This window comes from Grammomys surdaster, unplaced genomic scaffold (assembly GCF_004785775.1).
Source record: "Grammomys surdaster isolate TR1022 unplaced genomic scaffold, NIH_TR_1.0 138, whole genome shotgun sequence".
NCBI classification, from domain to species: Eukaryota; Metazoa; Chordata; class Mammalia; order Rodentia; family Muridae; genus Grammomys; species Grammomys surdaster.
In genome coordinates, this window is record NW_021604596.1 from 9,207,335 (window position 1) to 9,222,262 (window position 14,928).

The 14,928-nt window shown below is 46.1% G+C and overlaps 1 protein-coding gene across 2 annotated transcripts in view; it reads left to right on the plus strand.

The window, feature by feature from the left end:
- Positions 1-671: 671 nt before the first annotated feature.
- Positions 672-14,928, plus strand: part of Yap1 (Yes associated protein 1) — a 75,974-nt gene continuing 61,717 nt past the window's right edge. For both annotated transcript variants that reach the window (XM_028763402.1, XM_028763403.1), the window contains exons 1-2: positions 672-1,146; positions 3,582-3,832. In XM_028763402.1, the coding sequence (XP_028619235.1) occupies positions 871-1,146; positions 3,582-3,832 (527 nt within the window). In that variant the 5' untranslated portion in view covers positions 672-870. The remainder of the gene's footprint in view (positions 1,147-3,581; positions 3,833-14,928) is intronic.

Genomic DNA, 14,928 nt, shown 5'->3' on the forward strand with positions numbered 1-14,928 from the left:
GGAGGGAGGGAGGAGCAGGCAGGCAGGCAGGAAGGAAGAAAGAGGCTACAAAAACTGGGCTAGCAGAGGCTCTCGCTTGGAATCCTAGCAGCCAGGAAGCTGTGGCACAAAGGTTGTCCAGAGTTGGAGGATATCCTTGGCTACAGAGTTAAGCCTGTTTAAAACAAAACTTAAAAAGTAATACTATGTTTCTTTCTGTAAGGTACTCTGAGTGCAACTCCTGGTGTCCAAGCTTCACTTTGTAATCATTTGCACCCGCCCTCAAGTGTTTTTTTTGGTTTCTTCTTCAAATTTGGTGGTAAATGGAATCAATGTGAAAACTCGGACGGGATTAAAATCAGTGCTGGTGAACAGTGTCGCCTTTGCATCCAGCCTACGCTGCCGGCTGTCGGGATTTCTCGCGGCCTTGGCGTTGCGCGCGGCTGGGGCAAGGTCTGTGGCCGCAGACGCGCCGCTCCGGGCCGGCCGGTGGGTGCGCACGCAGCGCGGTCGCCTCCGGGTCACGTGCGGCCGGGAGTCTGCAGGAATGTAACGACGCGCAGGGAAAGTTTCCCCGGGGGCCGCCGGCCGCGGATTCGGTGCGGGCGGGCGCGCAGAGGAAGGAAGAGCGACGAGGAGGCGGAGCCCGCGAGGCGCGCGGGCGGGCGCTCCTCGCAACTTTTTAATTTGGGCGTCTGGAGCCGAAGTTTCTGTCTCAGTTGGGACGCCGCCGCGGCCGGGGGCAAAGAAAGGGAGGAAGGAAGGAGCTCGCGGAGGGGAGCGGAGGGGAGGGGAGGCGGCCTCGGGCAGGGAGTGCAGGGCGATGCGGGCGCGCGACGCAGCCCCCCGAACCTGAACGCAGCGCCCCGAGCGTCGAACGAGGCCGCAGCCATGGAGCCCGCGCAACAGCCGCCGCCCCAGCCGGCCCCGCAAGGCCCCGCGCCGCCGTCCGTGTCTCCGGCCGGGACCCCCGCGGCCCCGCAAGTACCCCCGGCCGGCCATCAGATCGTGCACGTCCGCGGGGACTCGGAGACCGACTTGGAGGCGCTCTTCAACGCCGTCATGAACCCCAAGACGGCCAACGTGCCTCAGACCGTGCCCATGCGGCTTCGCAAGCTGCCGGACTCCTTCTTCAAGCCGCCGGAGCCTAAGTCCCACTCGCGACAGGTAAGGGCACCGCGGGGGCCCGGGGCCGCGTGGGGGTGCGGGGCTAGGTGTTGTTTTTGCGGAGTTGGCGGCCGCGGGGGCTGCACAATGCGCGCGCCTCCGCTCCGCACCTTCGCTCCGACGGGGGGGGGGGGGGGGAGGGGCACGGCGTCTCGTGTGGGACCCCAGCCCGGGGGTACCCCGGCTCCCCTTCCCGCGCCACTGGAGTCTCCCGTGGAGCCGCGTTAACTGCCCTCTTGTTTTCCCCTGTCGGTGAGGGGTGGGGGTTGAACCGGTCCATTGAGTTTCTGGTTCCTTCTCCCCGTCCCCTCCCCCTCTCTCTCCCGAAGCTTTTCTGCTCTCGCGGCCCAGGCGCGGTCCGGGTGCAGGGTTCGGGCTCCCCAGCCCGGGCGATCCCGAGAGTTGGCCGAGCTCCCTCGCTCCCCGCTCGCCCCCGCCGTGCCCTGGAACTCGCGCGGGCGGGATCCTTTCACACTCGGTGGGCTCACGTGTCCCTTTCCTGATCGTAACCTATTATTTACTGTTGGGCCCGAAAGCTTTTAAATGAGCCACGTCTGTGCGTTGCGCAGGAGCTCGGCTGCGCTCATGGTGCAGAGGTTTCTGCGCTGGCCTTTGATAGCGCGTTGCAGGTTGACTCATAGGCCGAGTTCTGCCTGGCTCAACTGTGATTAAAGGTAATGTTTGGGAAGCAATGACTAATTCCAGGCTCGCCATTGCTTTTTAACTGACTGCGGATGTGAACATGGCTGCTTATCCACATCCACAACGCCTGGTTATTTTCCCAACTGGATCCAACACAGAAGTGAAACCGTTTCAAAGTATTAACATTCCGATAGGTCCTGGTAGATTTCTTTAGTGTCGCCCCCCCCACACACACACACTTTAATTACTTAATTTTTAAAGAACTTGCTTTAGGCTAAACCAGCACAGGAACTTTGCCCAAAACTTAATTGGTTTTCCAAACACTGCCTTGTAGTTAGTCCACTCGGGCTGTAACTTGAGTGGAAAGAAGAATTGCTGCCCCCACTCCGGCCCCCCTCCTAGGCAGGACTGCTGTAGAACGGGGTTTTTGGAGCTCGGAAAATCTTGATTAACCTCCGTACAAAAAGCCTACTTAAGGAGGAAGAAAAAGTTATTTAGTTGCTAGCCTAAATAAACTCTTAATTTGTAACAACAATAGACCTAGATACTATTCTTTGCTCCCTCCCCCACAAGTGGGTTTCTGTACTCACTGAACTAAATGTATGTTGGCATGCAATCGAGAAACGGCTGGGGAAACTTTGAAGGAATACACAGATTGAACGCTCCATTTTGTAGCACTTAGAAGTCAGAAGGAATGAACCCGGGAAAGTGTAGTTCTAATACCGGCTTCCACTGGGCCATTCGTGGGTACATTAGCCCTCTCACTAGCGTAAGAGAGCTGTGTGTCAAGAAATTTACCTTTCCTGTGTGCTAATGATTTCCTAAAACTTAATCTGGAAACTCAAAAACAGGAGTTTTTGCTATGGGGCTTTAAATGATGGCTGGATCCTTCAGTTTCCTTATCAACAGGAATCTAGAAAAACAAATGTTTTGATAAACTCTAATTCCAATAAAAGGATTAGATTATGAATAATATGTATCTGAGTTTGTAAACAATCATCTACAGGCCCCTTCCTGAGAATTCTTGTATCTCTCTATGTCCTCTGGCTTGGAAAAGCTAATTTATAGACAAGTTCATTCCTGATACCCGTCTAACACTGGTCTGGTTGGACCCAAGTTTGAATCACTGGAGTCTTTGCTGATTTTTCCTTTCTCCCTCCCTCTGCTGTTATATGTGTGTGAATCCACGAATTATAATTGAACTGATAGTCTTTATCCTTCTAGGCACAAAGGGTTAGCCTATTATTCTCTTCATTGGGAAGCTTTTAGCATTGGTGCTGAGCCTTGTCATTAAACGTATAATTTATAATGGTTAACTTACTGATCACATTTTGTTCACAATCAAAAAAAGTGACAGATGGGGGACATTAGATATTTAAAACAAAGAAAAAAGTGCACAGTCATCGGCAGTTTTTGTTCTAGAACCTGGAAAAGCAACCACACTGCTTAGAAAAAGTACTGATGTATTTATTTGGGGTTGTGTGGGATAAACATTATTCTCTACCACTAAATAAAGTTATTATGGCTAGTATTTGTTGTTTTCACACTGTCCAGGAGGTAGACATTCATTCAGATGGACTATTCATCAGTAAAATAACATCTATAATGCATATTAAATTTTTGTAACTTAAAAGTGGTCTATTTGGACACCTGTGTTTCTTCGTGTAAGAAATTAAATATTAAAGTTTGCATTTGGTACTTAGATATTTGGTTGCCTTGACATTCTATTTGAAAGTTAGGGGTAGGTGCTCTTGTCTCTATTGTGTCAATTTTCATTTTGCTGTTCCTAATAGGCCAGTACCGATGCAGGCTCTGCCGGAGCTCTGACTCCACAGCACGTTCGGGCTCACTCCTCTCCAGCGTCCCTGCAGCTGGGGGCCGTTTCTCCGGGGACACTAACTGCCAGTGGTGTAGTCTCTGGCCCGGCCGCTACCCCTGCAGCTCAGCATCTCCGACAGTCTTCCTTTGAGATCCCTGATGATGTACCACTGCCAGCAGGCTGGGAGATGGCCAAGACATCTTCTGGTCAGAGATACTTCTTAAAGTAAGTGAAGATCATGCTGGAAGGTGGCAATATAGGAATGACCTTATTCACTTATTATCTTTTTCAAAACATTATTCATTATTTATTACTTTGCTGTTGCTAAAGATGGAACTCAGCCTTATAAATGGTAAACCAGCATACTTTACCGTTGAGCTGCACTCCCAGCTCACTTGCTCACTCTGTGTGTGTGTCTCTCTCTATACACACACACCCACACCCTCTCTTTAGGGTTAGTCATATCTTGAAGGCCCGATTTATTCTTGGTTCAGAGCCCTTTTGCAAACTTTTGTGGCAAAATGAGATAATCTCATTTTGAGTTTGTACCATATTTGTTAAATTAGCCCGACACAAAACAAACAAAAATGCCATGAAAAAATATAAAATTTTGAATACCAAACCTGGTATAGATATGTGTTACATTATCTCTGTTGTGCCCCCCCCATGTCTGTGTGTCTGTCCGTCTGTCTGTGTGTGTGTGTGTGTGTAGGGGGAGGGTCTTCAAGCATTCTTTCAGCATAAATGATTGGTAGAGAAGGAAATCTAGGACTTGGGGAAGAGATGACTTTACTTAAATTGTGAAACAACAAATACTTTAGCAGTATTTTGATGTCATTTAACAGGATTTCCCCTCAAAATGTGAAGAAAACATTAGTTGTGAGGTCTGGCCTCCAATCATGTGGTGACACACTGTCTTCAAAAACAGTATCTGCTCTGAGAAACCGTAAGCAAGACTACTGTGTTACCACTGCCCTCCTCCCACCCCAGTCTTTTTGTCTTCAGTAAAATGGCAAAATTACATTCATCCGAAAAGGGCAAAATGAAATTTTATCCCCTCTTCTTGTGACATTGGAAGTAAAACTAATTTTCTAGAGCTTATTTGAATTAAGAGTGTTCCATGTATCTCAGACTGGTTGTTACAGGCTGCAGATTGTTGTATCGTTCTTTGAATTGGTTAACTGGGTTGAGATAATGCAGTGAAGAACAATGCTCATTTTGATTCAGATTTGTGTGACAATCCACAGGAAATGTAGGAGGTTTTATTGGATCTGGGGACACCATTATCAACATTGTTTTGTGTGTGACACCCGTCCCTCAAGTCTCCCCTACCCTCCCTGGATCTCTGTTTTCAGTTGATTGTCTTGAGTGGGCTGCTACTTTGTGTTTATTGGTTTTCCAGGCAGGGTTTCTCTGGAGCTTGCTCTGTAGACCAGGCTGGTCTCCAACTCAGATCATCCTGCCTCTGCCTCCCGAATGCTGGGCTGACAGGCTTGTAGGATGCCCCACTTTGCTTCCTGCTTCGTTTTTGTTTTGTTTTGTTTGATTGATTGTTTGTTTTGGTTTTTCAAGACAGAGTTTCTCTGTGTAGTCCCGGCTGTCCTGGAACTCCCTCTGTAGACCAGGCTGGCCTCAAACTCAGAAATCGCCTGCCTCTGCCTCCCAAGTGCTGGGATTAAAGGCGTGCGCCATCACTGCCCGGCTCCTACTTTGTAATGTAAGGAAACAGACTCATGATAGATAACTTCAGGAGGACTGGGAGAGATTTGATCTTGATCTTGGAAAGGAACTCCACCACCCTTATTTTTTTGTTTTGTTGCCATTCCCCTACCCCCATCCCCCATAACTTTGTCTTTTTTAAAAACTGTTTTCTGGTGTTCTGGTACTCATTTCAAAGGGTCAGGTTTCAAGGAGAACAATAAAGGGCCTGAGACTGGAAAGTACACACAGGCCTGGCAAACTCATCCACAGGAGCCAGCTTGAACCTCCTCTAAACAGCCGTCCAAAGTAAATGACTTAGTAGAGGGGCTGGCTGGAAGAGGTGTGTCCTGAAGGAGAAGGGAGGGGAAACAAACCAGGTTGTTAGGGAGGAAAAGAACGGCTTAGACTTGCTGAACTCCTCCCTGCTGTGCCCTGCTGTGTCGCATGCTGACCTGGGGAGATTTTAAACAGCTTAATAGCCTGCAGGCCTTCAGTTGTGGCTGCGGCTGTGAGCAGAAGGTTAAAGAGCAACATTTGTGCTGTTTTTACTCTTTTGTGTTTTCTTAAAATTGCTTGTTTGGTGACATCTGCATTTTCATTATTTGAGTGAGTGGTCATTTTTTGCAGCTGAAATAAACCCCATTGTAGATTCTTGCTTTTAAAAACTTTTGGATGATTCTTTCCACAAAAAGAAGTTGCTTTGTGGGTGGGTTTGTGTAGGTACTGCATACTGGCTCCATCTCCCCACTCAGCACCCTCACCCCTTCCCAAGGGGGCTGGAAAGAAGGTAAACTAGGTCAAACTATGACTTCCTATAGAGGAATGGGAGAGCTTTCCTTAGGAAGCAAACACTAGCAGGAAGTGAGGAAACTTACTGTTTCTGAGGTTGCCAGTGGAAGTCAGAGCTGCTTCTGTGATAAATGGGCCTTTGGTTCCACAGAGCCTTTTCACACTATGCTCTGAAGTAGAAGGCTTTGGCCTGAGGTGTGACCTTACAGCAGGTGAGCTGAGTCACTGGGTCTGATAAAGATCTTGTGGAGGCCTCTGAGAACTAGATGTAAAAGATGGTGTCTAGTCTTTGGTAATTTCTGAAGAGTAAACTGCTTTGTGAACAATATGCAGTTTGGAAAAGAAAGTTTGTGAAGCAGGACCTTTTCTCTTGCAGTTGGTTTCATGGGTGTTCTGTGTAGTTGTCATTGTAGGAGCTGTTGAGTACCAAAGAGATGCATGACATTAACACCTTCCCTGACTGAGTTAGAGACAGTGATAAACTCTGCTCTTGGTGCCAAATAGCTCACTTAGTTTTTAGAATGTTCTCTTTACAGTCCATTCTCTCCTTTTGTTTGAGGTTCTTGTAAGCTCCCCCGTGATAGAAGGATGGGGCTGACTCCTGTCCTCAGACGTTCCATATTCAGAGCTGTGGTGTGTCCATATTCACACTCATATGCGCGCAGGGAGGCATAAACAATAGCTGTAATATCATTTTCAAAAGGATACTTCTGTCCAGCCAGCTGTGGGATGAAGATCTCAACTAGCTTCTGAACTTCAGCTTGTTCCAGCCTTGAAAACTAACCCTTTCTTTCATCTTTTTAGGTACTTTTTGGAACTAACTTTTATGTTACAAAGTATGTCATTTCTTGAGATTTATACTTAGTAGGAAGAATTCTAACCCCAAATAGTCCAAGCTGGCAAGATGATGTAACTTGAGAGAACTGGGAGAATTGTTGACTTGGGAACAGCTAATTGTTGCCTTGTGACTGTAGATGAATGAGTTTGGAAGTCAGTCAGCCCATCCTCCAGTTTCAAGGACAACTGTCTAATTGATGTGATTGGTGTTAAAGCCCGCCTAGGTTAGTGAGATCTAGATAGACTTGGACTTTATATTGGCAAATGATAGGGGTGGACCTATAGTTCAAGCACCTTTATTCTGGACAGGAACCCAGACTCTAGACATTATGCTGTGCTTAAAAAAGACTCAGTCTTTGTAGATGTTACATCTTTGCCACTGAGCTTACTGACTTACTGTTTAAACTAATTTCACCACAGTACCTTGAGTTTTTATTTTAAAAGACTCAATTCTCTTTATAGCTCAGCACTTCTACAGGTTTTCCTGCAGGAAATAGTTCTTCAAGTAGTTGGTCAACAACTTCCTATTTCTTTTATAAGCTGCTGAATAACTTCCTGAATTAGCATTCTATAATATCTTTGGTTACAAGGGGTGCTTCTACTTTTCAGTTTATTTTATTGAATCTGATACCTTGTAACCATTGCCAAGTACAAAGAACTTATTGTGAACTATGTACTATGGAGGCATCTGAATTTGATGTGCCAGATGTGATCCAGTGACTTAATATGTTTGTAGATATACATTGTTTTAATAATGTTCTAATAATTTTAAAAAGGTGTGGTGTGTTGTTTTCTGATTAGAGGCACTTGTAGTGTTTTTAGTCTTTGAGATTCAAAGTTCTTAGGGCTTAGTTTTGTTGAAAGTTGTAGAGTATTTTAGGGGTGGGAATGTGGTTCTGATACATCGAGCATAAGGCCCTCCCTCAGATTGCTAAAGCTTTCTGGGCCACCTAGGGTGGGATATGGTGGGAGGCGCACATAAGACATTGAGATGGTTTGATGGTTTATTGGATAAAACCCATGTTCAGGAAACAAATGCCCTGGATTCAATCTCCAGATCCAAGGTAAGAGGAGAAATATCTTCCTAAAGTTGTCTGATCTCCACACGTGCCCTCATTTGTGGTGTCTCCCACTGTCTCTCATTTCTCATGAACACAGAGTAATGGTCAATCTGAAAAACAGATAGGAGCCAGCTATGGGACTGGACCTAGCAGGAACAGGGAAACAGGTGAATGTCTGAGTTTGGGACCAGGCTGCATGGAGACCCTGTTTCCCCCACCCCCCCCCAAAAAAAATCACTCTGCTCAAAAGAATAAATAAGAAAGATAATAAATGGATTCTGTTTTTGAATGGCTTTTTTAAAAAGTATGTAAAAGTTATTAACTATAATATCTCATTCTACCATTTCAAAGGGTTATTTTCTCAGATTTTTGGGGAGTTACTCAACATTTAGCTTAGCTGCATACCAACACAAACTGTACCTGCTTCATGAGTGATGTTTCAGTAGTTGACACTTTTTTTAAATTTCAGTGTGTGGGGGGGTGGGTGCTTTTTAAGACAGAATCTCATTATGTAGCTCTGGCTGTCCTGGAATTCACTCTGTAGACCAGGCTGGCTTCAAACTCAAGAGCTCAGTCCCTCTGCCTCTGCTTCTGCCCCTGCATTCCAAGTACTGGAATTAAAGGTGTGGCCCACCCACACTAGCAGTAGTTGACACTTTAAAACAATGTAAGGCAAAACCTTTCTGAAACCCCGAAATCAACTTTCTTTAGTAATGTAAAGAAATATTTTTAATTGTAGTTAGAAAAAGAATGTAAATTAGACCCTTAATGGTTCTGTTCTACCACCTGGTCTTCTGCCTTAAGGCTTTTGGGTAGAAGCTGATTTTTCTTTGTTATGCTTTAAGTTGTGTGATCTAGTCTATTTGTTTAGAACGAGGTGTTGTGTGTTTGTATGAGGTGAGATCTTGTGAGTGCCCCAGGGTAGCCTCCATTACCCTCCAGTAGTCCCATGATGACCTTGAACTCTGCTAATCTTCTGTTACTGGTTACCAGTGTGTCAGTTGAGTGCATTTTTGGAGTGTTGTTTTGATAGACTCTACTTCTCCAGGCTTCTGTGGTGACTGGGATATGGAGCTGACTTTGAAGAGGAGACAGCACAGGCAGCTATCATAGAGGCAGGGCAAGAGGAGATGGGCTTTTTGTAAAGAAAAAAAAATAGTTGTTTTGCTTTCATGACGCTGCCCTCACTTACCTTTCTCCTTCATGGGACTGATTGGACAGGCGTGTGTCTGTGTGTGTATATTCTTGTGATGTAAATGGAGGTCAGAGCATTCAGGAATTGGTTCTCTTCCTTTACCACACGGGAACCTAGGTAGACGGACCTTGTGGCAAATCCAAAGTGTATTGCTTTTCGTAACAGCACGCTTGTTTACTGAGAAGAGTCTGAGGATTGAGGGAAAGGAGTGGGTGAGGACACACCTGGGCCTGCTGATGAGCATACTTTGAAGATACTTGTTCCCATAGTTTTATTTATAAACCAGGAGTTTGGGATTTACTTTGAAGGGAGTTAGTTACAGTTTAGTTTAGAAAGGGCCTCAGTCCTTTTGTGTCAGCTGAAGGAGCAGCAGCCCTCTTTTGGTTAGCATTCTCTAGAGGTGAGCACTTGGGAGCCTTTTAGGTGTTTGTTCCCCCTATATAAACCTAGGGTTGCTTAGTGGGGCGTGTGCGCCTGCTGTCAGCATCCTCAAGGCTGCCTCTATTTCTCACTGACCTGGAGCCCCAGGACTCCTCTCTAGCCCCTTGCCAGCACGAGAATTGCAGGTGCAACTCCCACACCTGGCTTTTTACATTGAGAGTTGGGTGGTAGCCACTTCACTGACAGGACCGATGCCAGCACAGCCTTATAAACTTGATAAAATACACTGTTCTTCTGTTTAACTTCCCTTACCCCCTATGCCCTCTTGGAATAACTGCTAGATATTTATTTATGTATTTATTTATTGGTTTTTTACATTGTTAGGACTATTTGGGGTTTTCCTATAGCAGATATGTATAATAATTTCTGTGATTTTTTTTTTTCTTAACATTTTTTACATTTTCTTTAGGATTGTTGCTTTTCCCCCTCCCTCCTTGGATGCTTGCCAAGAGTTCTTTGTGTTCCCAGTCTGGATTACTTCAGCTTGTGGCTTTAGAGTCCTGGGGCTGGCTGTGGGCTGTCACTGCAGGACACTGCTCACTTAGTTGGACTCTAATTCCCTCCCTTGGTTTGGTCACTCTCTTGCTCACTGTTCAGAAATCTGCAGAGAAAACTGCACAGACTCACAGACAGTAACTCAGACTCTTTTAACTCTTAGTCAGCCATTTGGGTTGTAGAATTTTGAGGGCTCGATTCTATTTTACTCTAGTTTCTAGTTTTACTGATAAGTTAAGGCTACTTTCCCCAGCCCTCAGGAACTCTAGTTTCTGTTGTCTTTCATGAAGACCCCAGGTCTGTACTTGTAACACTCTTGACTTTTAGGCTGGAAAGTGTCTCCTAGTTCCCAGAGGAGTCCTTCTATATTCCTGTGCTTTGTCAGGATCTTTGATTTTCTTAGTTTGATTGTGTTGGTTTCTTTCCTTTTAATGATTTCTATGTGCATTGGTGTTTTGACTACATGTGTGTCTGTGTGAAGTTGTCAGATTCCCTGGAACTGGAGTTACAGACAGTTGTGAGTTACCTGTAGGTGTGGGTGCTGGGAATTGAACCGAGGTTCTGGCTGCTCTGGAAGTGTTCAGTGCTCTTAACTGCTGAGCCATCTCTCCAGCCCTGATCTTTGATTTTCTTATCAATCCCAAAACCTCTTCAACTTTGGCTTTTAATAGTTTCGTTGATTTTTGTCCCTCTCAAAGATACTTATTTTTGCCAGACATGGTAGCATATGTTTGTAATCCCAGCACTTGGGAAACTGAGGCAGGAGGATTGCTGTTTGAAGCCAGCCTGAACTATAAACCAAGTTCTACAAGGTAGCCCCAACTACAAGTGAATCCTCCAGAAATTGGCGGGGGGGAGAGGAGGGGAGAGGGAGAGGGAGAGAAAGAAGAAGAGGAGGAGGAGGAGGAGGAGGGAGGGAGGGAGGGAGGGAAGAAGGGAGGGAAGGAGGGAGAAAAGCAGGGAACACAAGAATGAGAGAGCTCCTTCTTGATTTCTGGGCCCCTTTCTGAGTTTGCTGTGATACACCTTCACCTCTGGGCTGTCTCATTGCCGTCTTTACAGTTCTCTTTGCCTTCTTGGCCTCACAAAACCCCGAGACTGGCTGAGACTGTGAATGTTGGTATCTTCATTACTCCTGCTTCTAGCCTGTTTCTCTAGATGAACGTCAGTCTTTTCTCTAGTGGCCTTGAGTAATGTGACTGGTGTGAACACTGGGTTGGGCATCAGTGTTCTAGAACTGATCAGTGGCTTCATCCGTGTTCTTGGCTATACTCAGTGACAGAACACCAGAGCCTCTGGCCCCCTGGGGAACACAAATGTACATCTCCACTTTTGCTTTGACTTGGTAGAGGTTTTATTATTATGTTTACTAAGTCACATCTATTTAGTGTTTGTGTGTTTAGGTCACATGACAACCTGTAGGCCGTGTTTCTTTCCTTGTCCTGGCTTCAGGGGTGGAACTCAGACTGCCAGGGCTTGGTAGCAGGCCTTGCTTTCCGTTTGGTTTTGTTTTCAGAAAGGGCCTGCCCCAGAACTGCCTGTGTAGACCAGGCTGTCTTCAAATTCAGAGATTTATCTGCCTGCCTCTGTCTCTGCCTTCCTAATGGTTGTATTAAAGGCGTGTGTCCTGCTTATTAAGACAGGGTCCCACATAGGTTGGCCTGAGCTCACTATGTAGTCGAGTCTAGCTTTGAACTCTGGGCAGTCTTCCTGTCTCAGCCTTCCAAGTGCTAAAAATACAACCCTGCCACTCCATGCTTGTTTAACCTCTGCTGGGTAAGAGCTGTGAGGACACAGTGGTCACAGCTGCCCTCCCTGCCTCTGAATCCTAAGACAGTACTTGTATACAGTTGGTGCTCATTAAAAAAGTGAGTGAAGAATGAATGGATCTCTAACTGGCTTCACTTTGTGAACTACTACAAATATTCACATGTGTGTCTGTGTGTGTGTGCGTGCATGCACAAGTACATGCACAAGTGTGCATGGATACCGGGGTTCCTCCTTGGGTTCATTTCTTGTGTGTTTACATGAGTTCTTCCATGGAGTAGGTGACAGTAGGAAAGGCGGGCGCTGCTGCGTGTTTATTAGTTGCGCACTTGCTGTTCTACTTTCTCTGGTGGACATGCTTCCTTTTTTGGGTGTACATATGTGTGCAGAGCCAGAGGAGTCATTCTTCCGGTGCTGTTCACCTTTTTGTTCTGAGTGGGCTAGACTGGCTGGCTGGCCAGGGAGCCTGGGGGACCCACCCACCCGTCTAAACTTCCCCACCCTTGGGTACCTACCTTTTCTCCTCTGTGGGCTCTGAGGATCAAACTCTGGTCCTTGTGCTTGAAAAAGCACTCTCTTATCAACCAAATCCTTACTCCACACATACCCCAAGTGCTTCTTAATGGCTAACTCACTGAAGTAGCTTATGCTCAGTCTTAGTGGACCATTGTCATTTGCTCAGTGTAGTGTGGTCCCGCGCCCCATTAGCCATGGTCAGAGAGGCATTTTCGGAGAGCGTCTTAGAGGTTAAGGAACCTCAAGTTGAGTCTGTCACCGCGGACTGAATTGCTCTCCTTTCCACTTTGTTCAGTTGGGGAATGCCATCCAGGAGATGAACACCACCCAGAACCATGGCTGTTGTCAGAAATGCTTGGGGAGAGATGACCAGCTATGAAGATGAAGTACTGACTGGTGTGACTATGGGAGTGTAGGATCAGTGAAACATTACTGTCCTGCACTTCTAAGTAGACATTCCCAGGACATGCGTGGAAAGATCAGCAGTACAGATATGCACACCTCCAAGTGCTTCTGTGGGCTTTGAGGTTGGTTGGTTTTGGTTTTTTGACACAGAGTTTCTTCTCTCTGTAGCCCTGGCTGTCCTAGAACTTGCTCTGTAGACCAGACTGGCTTCAAACTCAGAGATCTGTCCACCTCTGCCTCAGATAAGGTGTGATCCACCACTTTGTTTATAAGATGAAAAGAAAATTCCCCACAAAAGAGCTGTCGAAATGCAGATGTTTCCGTTTTCTTCTACACATGCTCAGGCTGGTATCAGTTGTTTCTGAAATCCTGCAGCTTGGATGGGCTCCAGGTGATGAAACTGGGTGTTGTATACCATATACCACTTGATCCCACTGGAGTAGGGCATGGGCTTTCCTGTTGGACTAGTTACTAAATCTCTTATGGGTGGAAAATAAAACCACCGTGCTTAAGGACAAGCCTGCTCTGGGATTCCTGTGTGTGCTGCACTTGAGTTAGTACTGACATATTTCAGTTTAGAACTTGTGCACCAGCAAAGCCAGTTTACCTGGTAAAGGTACCTAATTGCCAAACATGGTAGAAGAAGAGAACCAACTCTCACAAGTTGTTCCGTGACTTCCACAGGTGTGTGTCACAAAAAGGCAACACACAAGTTTAATACATTTTTAAAAAGACCATATACTCGGGCTTGGAGGTGGGTGTGTGGTTCAGGGATGGTGGAGTGCCAAGTCCCACTGAGAGCACTGTGTGTACTCTGCATACAGGCATATAAGAGCATAGCTATCAGTAGGGTAACCTCCCTTACTTCAGACCACACGGTGGCTTTTTACCACTGAAAACCTACTGTACAGCATTTTTAGTTTGCTGCTTTTGATGTGGTAACAGTTTGTTCCTGCTCATCTCTTGGTTTTTCAGGACCAGGTTGATCTCAGACTGGTCTGCACACTATGTAGCGCCCAGGCTGACAGAGCAATCTTCCCACTGCTGTCTTGGGCTGCAGAGATTTCAGCCTCTCTTCCTGAATCTTTAAATGCTTTTCTTTTCACTCATGGTCTGCTTGTTTCATAAGCTTGTGGTCTTTTGGTCTTTATGCCACAGGCAGTGTTAAGAACTTGCTGGATACCACTCACCACACTGGCCATGGACCCTCTACCGTATGTGTGTTCCTACCTTTGGTGTTCCTCACTGTGGACTTACTTAGCTACAAGCTCTCTAAAGGCAAAAAGATACCTCCTGGATTTGCTCATTGGTTTGGAGTCTATTGATCAGTGGTCATCCTGGTTGATACCTATAGTCCTGGTGTAATTTTCCGTATTCTCCAAAGTTGTGGGGTTTGATGCTAACATACCTTTCTGAAAGCACTATGGAGCAGCTATGTAGGTTTTCTCATCACTGAGACAGTTCCTGAAGGGGAAGGAGGATTCCTTCGGTTCACAGTTGGACAGTGGGGAAGGCATGACTGCTTTCCTGGCAGTGGGACCATGAGGTGACAGACTCACCTCAGCTAACCAGTAAGCAGAGAGCCAGAGCCTGCCAACCTTAACTCTCTCCCAAATAAGGTCCCAAGCTCAAAGATGCCACAGCCTCCCTAAACTTTAGCTGCTAGCTGGGCAGCAATGTTCAAATATGTGAACTTGTGGGGACAGTTCACATCCAAACAACACAATATTTACTTTGTATTTTTTTTTTTCCAAAGACTGATCTTGAACTCATCATGTAGTTGAGGCTAGTTTTGAACTCCTGGTTGTCTTCCTGCCTCCATTTCCCAGGTTCTAGGATTACAGACAAGGGCTACCACAGCTGGCTTTTAAAAATAATTTTGTCATTTCTTATCCTCCTTCTTCCATCCTCCTCCTCCCATTCTTATTCTGTATCCCAGCCTGGCTGGGAACTCCATGTAGCCTGAGCATGACCTTGAACTTCTGATTAGCTTCTGCTACCTCCTGAGTGCAAGTTAGGCAAGTATTCTACTAACTGAGCTATACCCCAACCCAGTTCTTTCAGTTTTGAGGCAGAACTTCCTTGTAGTGCTCAGGCTGTTTTGAAACCCAGGA